The sequence below is a fragment of the Pleuronectes platessa genome, chromosome 21, assembly GCF_947347685.1.
Source record: "Pleuronectes platessa chromosome 21, fPlePla1.1, whole genome shotgun sequence".
In the NCBI taxonomy this organism is placed as follows: Eukaryota; Metazoa; Chordata; class Actinopteri; order Pleuronectiformes; family Pleuronectidae; genus Pleuronectes; species Pleuronectes platessa.
Window position 1 is genome coordinate 17,973,595 of NC_070646.1, and position 12,675 is coordinate 17,986,269.

Sequence of the window (12,675 nt, forward strand, 5' to 3'; positions counted from 1 at the left end):
ACACAGTATCACTACACACTGTTACTACATGATAAAAACTGTTCATATCTGGCAGTAAGAAGATGCTGCTTCTTACGTGCAGGATTAGTGTCTCCACTATTTTGTAGCGATCAGGCATGTGAGTGACCATGTCCGTCATGTTGTCCTCTGACGTCCTCACCAGAGTGGGACCAAACACCAGCGCTAAGTTTCTTGGCTCCATCTGAAAGTTAAGTTAAAGTCATGTCATGTCTGGCTGAACTCTGAACACAACAACCTGACCGAAACTAACCTACCTTATTCTTGTCAGCGTTATCTGCCACCTTCTTAAGGTGACCCACCAGGAACTTGAGGGTGTGGTGATAGTGATCAGGGAGGTCATGAATCTGGAAAAATAATGAATGATGGAAACAAATAAGTGTAACAACAAATATTTCAAAATAGACAAAGGGAATCAATGAACAAATATGCATCCCTCTCTATTCTCTGACACATACCAGCTTTTTCATGGTCTTCAGTCGGTCCTCTGCGTCTTCTATTCGGTTGGCATCGATGAAATCAATGTATTTGTCTGTCGGCAGAGAACATGTCTGTGACTTCTTATGAAATTTCACCATTTCAGCTTTAAAGTGTTTGAGTCCACAAGACACTTGTGAAGTCTCAGGGGTACACAGTTTTATAGCCAAATCCAATACAATTGAAGTATAACCAGAAATAACTGAAAATGCTACTGCTCTTGTGATGTCATCCAAATGTCGACTCGAAACTAGGTCATCCACATCGTCTTTTTAGCCTAAATGTCCTGTGTGATCCTCCTCTGAGTCACGTTCACATTAACACGCACACACCGGAAAAAACACACACTGCACACAAGCTCTCGACGGGTACGCTCTGAGTGTGCATTAGCTCCTTAGTTTAGTAGTATTTGGCTGCAATGCTGTTTACCCCTGAGACTCCAGAAGTGTTCTGTGGATTCAAACACTTCACCCAACCTTCCATCGGCATAGTGGTGAGTAAATAATGAATGAATTTTGGGTGAACTATCCCTTTAAGTATATATTTTCCACATGCAAACAACACTGTTTAAGAAGATGATTTTCGAAGAAAAATGCATTTTATCTGTACCCAGTTTGAGGATAAAATCCATAGGCTGCCTTATTCTAATATTAAACAATATACCCGTTCATTAAGATCATGCTACACTTCACAGTAAACAATTGACTGGCCTCACCGTCAGTAAACACAGGCTCGGGCAGTTTTCTGAAGAATGACTTGAGCAGGCTGCTGATCACATTCAGGTCCTGCCATCTCTGTGGAGACAGACAGAGGGGTTACAACATCTGCTATAGAAAAAATATAAATACACATTAATCTGAAAAGAATGATTCCTGGTGTTTAAATCTAACCACAGCCTTTGTTCATGAGACAGTACATTTCTTTAAACTGGGTAATTAGGTCGAACATGTTTCTGTCCTCCGCACCTCCTCAGCCGTGTTGATGTCCATGCCCTTGTTGAGATGCTCCTGCAGGTTGGAAACCATGGCGTTGTTCCCGGGCACCCGGTAGATGCCGGTGTACTCCAGGCCCGTCGCCTCCACCATGCCACAGCACATCTCCACTGTCAGGGGGACAAACTGCAGACAGAGGCCAGAGGTGGGGTTAATGAGGAGCATGAGAGACGGACACAGAAAGAAGTATGTATGTATCACACAGCGGGTGAAATGAAGAGGAAGCTTTGAACAATTATCAATTGAATCATGTGTGTTTTGTTGTCGGTGTAGTTTTAAAACATTGAGTGTTTTTACTTTATGGTTGACAGCGGGCTGACAGTCCTCCAGTCGCACACCAAAAGCCTTTGGACTGCTTGTCTTCTTGGCTTTCTTCATGATGTTGATGCCCCACAATGCCTTGCAGTCATCTGAGTGTTCACACACACACAAACAGATTTTCGATAACTTCTGTAAAAGTCTATACGTGTGCTAGTGTGACTCATTCACACAGAGCCGCTACTCTCAACACAGAGTTGGGATATTCGGATTCAAGATTCAAGATTCAAGATTCAAGATTTTTATTATCAAATGCACAACAATAACATTAAGCAGTTGCTGGCAGTGAAATGCTTGAGTCACAGGCTCTCTTCTAGCAATGCTCAAGTAATTACAACCTAAGAAATTAAATAGAAATAGTATAAAATAGAATAAAATAGAATATCAAAATTTAAAATAGAAAATAAAGTATATATATATAAATATATATAAAAACAGCTGAAGAGAAAATAAAACAACAATAGTGCAATTTGTGCAATGGTGCAAATATGCAAATATGCCACGGTGCTTATTTAGTGGAGTTATTGCAGTTCAGAGGAGTTTAAAAGTCTTATGGCCCGGGGGATGAAACTGCCTCTGAGCCTGGTGGTGCGGGCATTTGATGATTGGTTGGTGGAAAATAAACGGAATAGAAACAGAAAATGCATGAACAGAATACGACATAACTGAGAAAAAACATATGCTGTATATAAAAAACTGTGAAAGAGCCTAATGTGAAACACAGCTGCAGCAGTGGTTAGGAGCAGCAGGAACAGCCATATGACCAACTACCAACAATAGATGGAGCAGTGAACGTTCAAATAATAATGTCCACAGATTTGTGTCTGACTGGTTTCATGCACGAATAACACAAGCTAATGTGTCATCAAAAATAAAAGTTTACTGACTTTGTTGCAGTTGGTTCTTTAATATGGTAATTTTAGTTTAACAAGTCAAAAAAAAAATTCCCTCAGATTTACTGACCTTCTACTGGTCTTTGGTTAAAATCAAATACAACTCAGACAGGATTTGTCATACAATCTCAGTGACACTGAATAGGGCTGCTCTGTTGTATGCTGTGTATGTGCTCATTACAACAACTCACCCCATCAGTGAAAATCAGTGACCCTTTTTGGTAGTTTGCTGTGGAGCAGAAAGCTTTCACTTTCCTAAGGCCGAAACCACAGTGTGCATCCTTTCCTAATCTTTATTTTGACTAATAAATTAAAAGTAGATAAATGACACAGTATTTTGACAAACAAGGTTCCATAAAAATGCAAATAATGAAAAATACTTTTCCCTTAAAATAGAAAATTTGTTACATGTTCCTGAGGATGCAAATGCCGGGTGCATAAAAAGCCACTGTGATCTATGAGTGGTACGTTTGTTGCTTTTTTGCCAGCAGGCAGGAGTTTATGCTACGTTGGCGAACAATAAGCAGAGCCATGTCTGTACCCACCTGCTCTGGATGTACGGTTCACTAAGGTGTTGTCAGTCTTAGCCAGGAGGAAGGGAGGCATCATACGGTGGCCTCTGGGAGAGGAATCTGGCTTGTTACCTGTCAGACTGCAGCAAGAGAGAGAAACAAAGACGGGTTTTTTAAAAGTGTCTCTGTGATGAACTCAGTTTTATGTGGAAAAAAAAGAAGGCTTTCTTTGCTGTAAGAACATTTTCAATTATTGTTGATCCCCCATGCTGACCTGTGTTTTCTGTAATCATTCAGCTTCTTGTTGATGAGAGCTTGTCTTGAGAACCCAATCTCCTAGGATAAATGAGAAGTAGGAGTTAGATTGTGTTTGTGTAAACTTTAAACGACTAACTTGGTATAAAGATCTAACCTCGTTGTCGGTCTTGCTGTTCTCCCGGATCACCCTGATCCAGGCCAGCATGTCGTCCCTGTCCTCGGCCTGCAGCAGGTATTCACAGAAGTCCTGCGTGGTGAGCCGCAGCGTGTGCTTACGCTTGGTTTCGCTGTAGGCGATGTCGATCAGGCAGCCGCGGATGCTGACAGGGGGGTGCTCGTCCTGGCTGGGCCCCGCCCCCGCACAGTGAAGGACCGCCTCTCGCTTGTCCTTGTAGAGGAAGAGCAAATTGGAACGGAGCACGGAGAAGATGCGTTTCCATGGCCGCATGCCGCCACCAACTTTCTACAATTAGAGGAGAGAGGAACAAAAACTGAGTGTGAATTTCAGGATCAAATATCTATATGAGGCAGCTCCTTATTAACTCTTCTCTACAACCCTCAAGCCAAACAGCAGCTGTCCGATCATAGCAATAGCAGCAAATGTAACTTGACATGGAAAATCTGTCGCGGTTTGGATTTGTCCACATGGCTAAACTGTACTTTGTTACTCGTGGCATCTATTGCACTTCTGTCCGTCCTGGGAGAGGATCCCTCTCTCTGAGGGTTCCACTTTTTCCCTCTACTCTTGTTGAGAGTTTAGGGCAGAGGTTGTCACACCTTGTTAAGCCCTATGAGACAAATTGTGATTGGTGAATATCGGCAACACAAATCAAATGTGATGGCAGTACTGAACATTTTAGCATTTTATCAAGACGTACAGTCACTGGTTAAAAATGTGTGTATTCATCTGCCTCTGTCTCATGTGAAGGATCCATTGTTTCATAGGCAAAACATGTATTCCAACTGGTTAAACTGTTGCCCTTTTGTAAAGCTTGACATACAACTACAACTTTGGCTCAATGAAGTTCCAAACAGCTTGCTGCAGCTGTGTGTGTGTGTGTGTGTGTGTGTGTGTGTGTGTTGTACCTTGCCCTTCTCCGTGAGGATCTGTTTGTAGTGTAGCCAGCCCTCCTTGCGCACATCACTGAAAGTGATGGTTCCCAGTTCCGAGGTGGAGTGGCGTTTTGACCGGGCCTCCTCCTGAGCTCGCAGGCTCTCTAGAGACTGAAACACAGAGTAGGGACATTAAGGGATTCACATTCGACACTGTTTTCTTGGTTGGTGGCAAACGAACGGAATAGAAACAGAAAACACATGAACATATGCTGTATATAACATGTTAATCATATTTAATTCCTGAGAGATTTTGTTTCTGCACTGTATGTGAAGCAACTGTTTAGCGTCACGTCAAATGCTTGTTTCTGTGATGTTTGCATGTAAATGAATGGGCTTGTAGCACAGTCCCCTCTGGGACAATTAGCTTATCTTACCTTATTTTACAATGATGTCAAAGTTTAATTGGAGGGTATTTTAGTTGATTAAAAAACAAGCAGGTCCAGAAAATACAGGCCCCACAGTACAACCTCAATGCAACAAAAGTCAGCTAACAGGTATCCACTGCAACAAAAGAGATCACACCTATGTGCACATTTCCTGAACAGTGTTATAAAAAAAATGTGACCACAACAGCTTCCTCACTTCTGCCCTGGGTTGTGTCTGATGGAATGAGGCTCCTCATCATGAGGAACTGACTGAACAAGACCGAAACCAGACTGTGAAAGAGTCTAAAGTGAAACACAGCTGCAGCCATGGTTAGGAGCAGCAGGAGGAGTCACATGACCAATAAATACCAACAATAAAAGGAGCAGTGAGCGTCCTAATAATAATGTCCACATGACCATCCATGGACAGGACGAGCTAATGTGTCATCAAAAATAAAAGTTTAATGACTTTTGTTGCAGTTGGTTTCTGATCCTCAGACTAACCGACCTTCTACTGGATACTGGACTAATACAACTCAGACAGGATTTGTAATACACATTTCAGTGACACTGAGTAGGGCTGTTCTCATTTTGTTGTATGCTATATATGTGCTCATGACAACAACTCACCCCATCAGTGAAAAAGCTCTTGACCCTTTTTGGTAGTTTGCTGTGGAGCAGAAAGCAAATAAATTACAACAACAATGTAAGTGTGGACATATAAAACAGGAAGGGGGGGGGGGGGGGGGTATTTTGCGAGTGAAATCAAGTTTAGTAGATCAGGCCCTAGGACTATATACTGTAGACATATTGATAATGCATCGTGTCTGAGTGTTGTCTGAGCTCCTGACTTACGAGAAGACTCGACCTTCTTCCCTGAAGGTGTTGAGCCCCTCGTCACAGGACTTGGATCTCTCGGTGGTGATGGCCAGTAGGTAAGAGGAGCGACGACCTTTGATGCTGCCTGAAGAGACAAAAGACAAGTCAGGTAAGAGAGGAGAGGAAGATGACAAAGAGGCTTCAAAAATGCAATCTATGGTGGTGACATGAGAAACGACAAGAAAATGAGTGTTAAATGGATATAACAACAGAGAGGGGGGTGGATTAAAGGGTTAAACGTATGAGGTACACATTCAAAATAATGTCCGCCTACCTACCTAAGTTCTGGATGCATTTAAGCTATTCAAAATAATGTCAGTTTAAAGTCTTAAATGAAAATTAAGATAAGATGGGAAAATTCCCCCAGTGTGGCAAGACAACACTGTTAACTTAAGTCTTCAAACACGCCAACAAATTATTTTGATGGTGATTTAATAAGACGAGTCAATTATGAACCAAGGAGCATTTCACGAGGAATCATCCAATCACAGAGCTTGTAGCTATCAGACGAATTAGACTTTCTGGTTCATTTGAAACCATTTCAGTATTAAACAAAGGTCGATTTGCTACCAACTGCAGCAACAAAACAATCTGAATTAGTTCCTTCTCTGATTTGCATCACTGGCTTCATCTGTATAGCAAAGGCACCTAATGCTCATGGGTAATGCAGTTTTTAAAGCCATCTGAAATACCAAACTATCTTTCTATCTATCTAATTCTTTAAAGGTTCAGTGTGTAAGATTTAGTAGAAAGGGACCTTCTGGCAGAATTTGATAATAAAATGATCCTTGTGATGTTTTCACTCATGTGTAATAAACTAAATTGTACGAATTGTTGTTTTCTTTACCCTAGAATCAGCCCTTTATATTTAAATACTTTATATTTACATCGGTAGTGGGTCCTCTCTACGGAGGCCGCAAAGTTGTTATCCTCAAAACGCCTTGTGAAGGCTGCCACAGATTCTTTCTCATGTTTGGAAGGGGAGGGTGAGGTGAAGGCTGTTAAGCTGCAACATGCAACTTTACCAATAGATGTCACTAAACTGAACCTTTAAGTGTAAATGTCACTGTACCTCTTTAACTTGAGTCTACGGGAAGGGCCAGACAAATATACAAGTGTGCCACGATCAGTCATTACATAACTGTTTGTCATGTTGGCTCAAAAACATAATAGGAAGCTAACTCTATATTGGTCTAGCCCTTTCTAAAGCCTTTGAGTATTCACAGAGGGTGAGTGAGACTCACTGCAGTCCTGACAATGAAGTCGGACAAAGGAGGAGATGGAGGAGAGGGTGGGGGAGACAGAGGTGGAAGTGAGGATGGCCACAGTGGAGGCCTTGGAACCGGACACCACAGAGCAGGCTGGTACATAGCAGGCCTGTAGGTCAGTACTAGGACTGGTGGGCTCATCTGCAAAGTCATCATGACAGGTGAGCAACAAGGAGGGAGACACGAGGGGTTAGACAGTGACAAGACACAACAGGTTCCTCAGGTGGGAACATCTCCCTGAGGCAGAGCTACCGTGGAGGCAGATACACCAACCTACCTACCAACCATCTTACTAACAAACCTCCCAAACAACCTACCAGCCATCCATCCTTTTATTAGCTACCTGTTTGACTGAATGTAAATGTTTACCTATTGACTGCTGAAGTGTAATGCTGTGTTGCGTTCACATCATGTTTGCGAGCATCCGAGAGTCTGTTTCTTGTGATACCCACTCACAGGTATTAGATTTCGGACAACCTCAATATTTTCTGCCACTAGTCCACCGCCTCTCCCTGTATCTTAACTTATCTTAAGAATCCCCTGGGCGAAACACTAGATGAAAACTCACTTACAGTCAGTAGCCTCCGGGTCATGTGCCTAGCATCATAGGCAGATTCTGGGGATAGGAACAGACACCGCTCTGGTATCGGTGGAAAACCCAGAGTTGGTGTGGGAGGTGAGAAAGAAGAACGTTTGTTTGACCTCACAGCCATGCACAGAACTGGTTCTGGAACCAAACGTCTGGAGAGGATGATGAATTAATCAGTAAACACTGGCTGAGCAGTGCTGTTTGCAACCTCGGGTTGCTCAAAGACAGGCTCTGGCTGTTGTTTGTGCCCAAAAATGTGGGAACACGCATGCCCAGAAAACATTTTTTAATGGATGATGGATTGAAAAAAAAAATTTAAACAGCACAAGCCTCTTCTTCCTTCTTCAGAGAAAGTTTGAAACTGAGTCAGAGAAAGAACACTTTGCTTGACACAACACTACTGCAAATAAAATCCTTTCACAGGAGCCTCTAGGTCTGTGGTGTATCTCCTTCTTTCCGACATAAACGTACTGTGTCTATGTACCAAACAGCAATCTGGGTGGGAGTCAAGGGGAAGCTCCTGGGAACCAGTTCTTTTGGGAGACAGAGCTCAAGTTGGCAACAATACAAGGAAACTGTAGGGGTTGAATGGGAGGATCTGAATCCAAGTGATTTGTTACTAGACTTCTGTGCGAGCCGTAACAACACCATGTAAGGCCAAAATGATTGATCGGGGAGGAGAGTGTCTCATTTGAGAACCTCAAGTGCTTTTCTGTTCAGTGAACTGTCTCACTAATGTCAGTAACATGGCTAAAAGGTTTGCTAATATTCACTTTATTACCGATGGGTGAGTGGCTACAGTTTATAGCAGCACAACCTCCCTGTAGACTGAAATAATTACAGTTTAAAAAGGGCCATTTATCCCCAACTAATAAAAGCTAACCTTAATTTAAACTAGCCTGAATATTTTCTGTCTGCCTATGAGATTCTTTCTGCCTCCAGAGCAGCTCTGATTCTGAGATAAGCTTTCAAAACCAGGACAGTGTACAAATGGTGGCCAGGACAAGGTTTAAAGACAAATAAACCAGCGTGCATCAACTCAGTCAGAAACACATACGTCATATTCAGTCATATTTTCGACATATAAGACACACAAACGTCCCAAAAAATGTTAATTTGTAACAGACATTTCACACAACTTGTAGCATAAGCGGAAAGTTCACTAACCTATGAAGGGAATTGAGGACAGAGAGTCATATGCATGCCGTGCCAGGCTTCCATTGGCCCTACGGCTGGGGGCAGGTCCCCCGGACACAGGAGAGGGTGTCCCTGGTGAAGGTGTTGATCCAGGGGGCTCTGGTGACTCCACACGTGTTGTGTAGTGGGGATGTCGAAGAGGCTGAACAGGGGTCCGGCGGCCTAAAGGAGGCTTCTTCTGCCGAAGGACCACCTCTTGATTCAGGGAGATGGGAGAGACGACCTCCCTGTCCACCCCAAGCCTGGCTCTCTCCTCCTCTGATGCAGACAGGGCAGGTGTGGACTTGGGCCTGGGTACCATCTGCCCCTTGCTGTCTGCAGTGATGAACCTGCTGCTGGGGCTCAAGTTGAGGTGGGGCCCACTGTAGCTGGGCTCTTTAAAGGAGTGGGTCTCCTGGAGGGGATGGCCATTTTTGTGGGAGAAAGAAGGACTGTAGCTTCTGTAGCCCACAGGCTCTTCCTCTTTTATTCGCCTTGTTTGGGGTTCGGCTACCTGCTGACCTGACAGTCTACCACTGGGAGACACTGCTGAGGGGGTTGTAGTGGGGGCTGCCACTGTAGTTTGGTGCCGATGCCCTTCTGAGTTTTCAAGGTCTACCTGCTCGCTGAGTTTTGTCATCTCTGGGCTTTGTGAAGTGTGTTCATTGTGTGGTAAGACCAGTGCAGAGGCTTGTGCCAGCGTTTCAACAGAACGCCCATAGTTATGCTCATATTCAGCATAGGCTGCCATAAGGCCCTCGGAGCACGACCTGCTTCCTGGTCCTGATACACCCCCCCAGCTACCTAGCCAAACAGAATCATGGGAAGCAGCAGCTGCCTGGTGGTGTTGCAGGAGGGTTTCTCTTCTGCGTTGCTCTGCAGATATTCTGGGGACAGAGGAAGGTCCAGGGCCAAGTGCCAACCCCAGCCCCAGCTCCACTAAACGATCCTGAGAAATACTGCGGTGGCGGGGGGACATGCGCTCTGCGGCCTCGGCCTGGCTGTAATACCACTCAGACAGAGCATGGTGGCAGAGGGCGTCAGTGTGGGCACGAGCTGGTAGGCTGCTCTTCCTTGGCGTAGGCAGTGTTGCGGAGGCAATGGCAGCATTGTGGTTAGCAAAGTGGAAGTCCAGCGCACTCATGGTTGAAGAGCAGCCAACACGGTGTCGCCCCGACGGAGCAAAGTGGCCACTTGAATCCTCAGGCCCCCCGGGCCAGCCGGAGGTGGGGGTAGAGGCAGCCTGGGGTTGGTTATCCAGTGGCGAGGTGGTAGGGCCAGATCGGCACTGCCAGTTGTCCAGGACAGTGTGGCTGGACTCGGAGACCGTGGAGCTGGGTTTAGTGGATGGATAAGAGGGAGGCGGTGGTTCCGGGAGGTTCTGGGCTTCACCTGAATATGGCTCATTGCCCCTCAGGTAGGCATCCTGGGAGTACGCCTGCGGACAGGAGGGTATCAGGCACGATGTAAAACATGACAGACCGGATAAAACAACAACTGTGGCAGGAACAGCTAGAGGGCAGAGTGAGGCAGGTACAGCGTGCACCATGCAACAAGATTTCTGTGGATTTTACAATATAAGCTTAATCTTTATTGTATAACCAATATTGGAACTTTATAACCTTTAACAAATTTATTGCTGTATTTTGGAGTGCATCTTTTTAATATGTACTTTCTTATCTTAATAAAACGCCTGGCTGACTGTTTTACATAGTAAAAAGGAGAAATGAAGGAAAGAAGAGAAAACAGAAGAAAGATCATACTCACACTTACCAACTGCAACACATCCTCATCTTTTGGCATAATACAGAGCTCCAGAATGTTTTCACTGCAAAAAAAAAACAAAACATCAATAGACGTCAGCATCGAAACAAGAGGTCAGATATGACCTTACAGTGGGATTTAGAAACAGCAGTGTCCCACCTGTTCTGGATGAGCGCGATCACCTGAGAGTAGGTTCTCCCAAGAATGCTTTCCCCATTTACCTTCACCAGCCTGTCCCCTGGAGTACACACACGCAATACAGCCAGATGTTATGCATGAAAGGACACTTCCTTCGGCATTCAATGAATTGACCTAATTATAATTATGCAGCCTATTCCTTTAGCTCGCATAATGCTGTGTATTTTCCTTGAGTGTTTTTTCAGGAAAATATTACCTGGTAATGCAAATGTAGAGTCAATTATGTTTTTATACACACACAAATACTTCTTTCAAAATATTTCTAACCCAATGTGTGTGTGTGTGTGTGTGTGTGTGTGTGTGTGTGTGTGTGTGTGTGTGTGTGTGTGTGTGTGTGTGTGTGTGTGTGTGTGTGTGTGTGTGCGTGTGTGCGTGCGTGTGTTTGTGTGCGTCATTTTACCTGTACACAGTCCAGCTTGTTGAGCAGGGCCATTTTCTTTGACACTCTTCACAAAGATGGTGTCCATTGGCTCCAAACGAGACCACCGGCGGCCTGCTTACACACAGCACACACACATTCAGAATCCAAATTCAGAGAACCTTTCCTAGACTGTGAATGTCAGAACAAAATCTACTCCTACTTACACATTCTCAGAATTTGTGCTTTAGAAGCCGAACACAATAGATACAACAGATTATTTTCTTTCCCAAAGGAATGTAAAGTTCCCCCATTCTTCCAGTATTACTCAACTTTGCATAGTGTAAAGTCAGTGTTTCTAATACTAAATATTAATCTTAGACTAAATAATGAATTATTGAATTGCATCTTCCTGTTGTTCTTTCTACACTGGTAATCAAACACTGTTCAGAAATTTGGTTCAGGTAAACAGAAGTTTACACTTATTTGTTGTTATTGTGCAGCATATACTACGCTGTATGAATGTGTGTGTGAATGAGCGAATGTAATTTCTACTGCAAAGAGCTTTAACTGTTCCATGAGACAAAAAAATCTCTTTATAAATACAGTTCAGATACCAATCTTAAATTATTTTACACAGGGGAGTTAAGCCCTGAGCTTTGTGCCCTTTAAGGTCCCTACTGGACTTAAACTGCTGAAATCTCAATCAAAACTACAAAACGGGGGCTATCTGAAACCTGATACTGACAGTGTAAATAACATGCACAACACAAATCCTGAACGTGTAGCTAATTAAGTCAATAGAAACATGAGACACTCACCTGGTCCAGAGGGATTTCCATTTTCTTCATCCTGTTGGAGAAACACAGTGAATATGTTTAAGACAAGGACCACAGGGGGGCGGTCACTGACAGAGTACTACACTACTACAGAACTGCAGTTCTACAGCCTTACAGAGTACAGTACACTACTACAGTAGTCCTACAGTAGTCCTACAATAATTCACTACTATAGTCCTACCTAATTACATTCCTACAGTACTTCCTCAAGACGAGTACTACAGTACTACAGTCCAACATCACTACAGTAGTACATTTCTACAGTACTATAGTGCTACATCAGTCATAAGTGTGTGACAACTAACAGGTTAAATGCACTTACTCTTATACCCATATGATATGTATACACTTTGGTTCTTCAGCTTAACTTTTTGACATACTCATTTTATAGGCATTTATATCACATATATACAGAATAAAATAAAAGGAAACAACCTGAGCTGCATGTCTTTGCATTGTGGTAGGGAACTGGAGAAAACCAGCACAGAGTGAGGCAACAGTGTTACCCACTTTTCCACCATTCCTCCCTACAAGGAACATGACTGTGTCTATTCAAGCCTTGTTTGGGTAAAACCCATCTATCAGCCTCCAGATGTTGTGAGGAACTGGTCAAGTTTCACGTTAAATTTACAATCAAATCTTAACTTTCTATTCA

General features: G+C 43.5%; 1 protein-coding gene across 8 annotated transcripts in view; it reads right to left on the reverse strand.

Moving 5' to 3' along the window:
- The window catches only part of LOC128426582 (rho GTPase-activating protein 23), a 61,039-nt gene that overhangs the window by 5,429 nt on the left and 42,935 nt on the right, over nt 1-12,675 (reverse strand). For 4 of the 8 annotated variants that reach the window (XM_053413525.1, XM_053413520.1, XM_053413526.1 and 1 more), the window contains exons 3-20: nt 12,003-12,033; nt 11,224-11,319; nt 10,785-10,863; nt 10,629-10,689; nt 8,853-10,299; nt 7,073-7,237; nt 5,805-5,913; nt 5,580-5,619; nt 4,555-4,692; nt 3,623-3,931; nt 3,485-3,546; nt 3,244-3,350; nt 1,785-1,897; nt 1,461-1,613; nt 1,211-1,289; nt 477-550; nt 276-365; nt 77-202 (exon numbers count right to left, since the gene is read on the reverse strand). In XM_053413525.1, coding sequence (XP_053269500.1) covers nt 77-202; nt 276-365; nt 477-550; nt 1,211-1,289; nt 1,461-1,613; nt 1,785-1,897; nt 3,244-3,350; nt 3,485-3,546; nt 3,623-3,931; nt 4,555-4,692; nt 5,580-5,619; nt 5,805-5,913; nt 7,073-7,237; nt 8,853-10,299; nt 10,629-10,689; nt 10,785-10,863; nt 11,224-11,319; nt 12,003-12,033 — 3,279 coding nt within the window. The remainder of the gene's footprint in view (nt 1-76; nt 203-275; nt 366-476; nt 551-1,210; nt 1,290-1,460; nt 1,614-1,784; nt 1,898-3,243; nt 3,351-3,484; nt 3,547-3,622; nt 3,932-4,554; nt 4,693-5,579; nt 5,620-5,804; nt 5,914-7,072; nt 7,238-8,852; nt 10,300-10,628; nt 10,690-10,784; nt 10,864-11,223; nt 11,320-12,002; nt 12,034-12,675) is intronic. The other 4 variants (XM_053413523.1, XM_053413522.1, XM_053413521.1 and 1 more) reach the window with 4 other exon arrangements.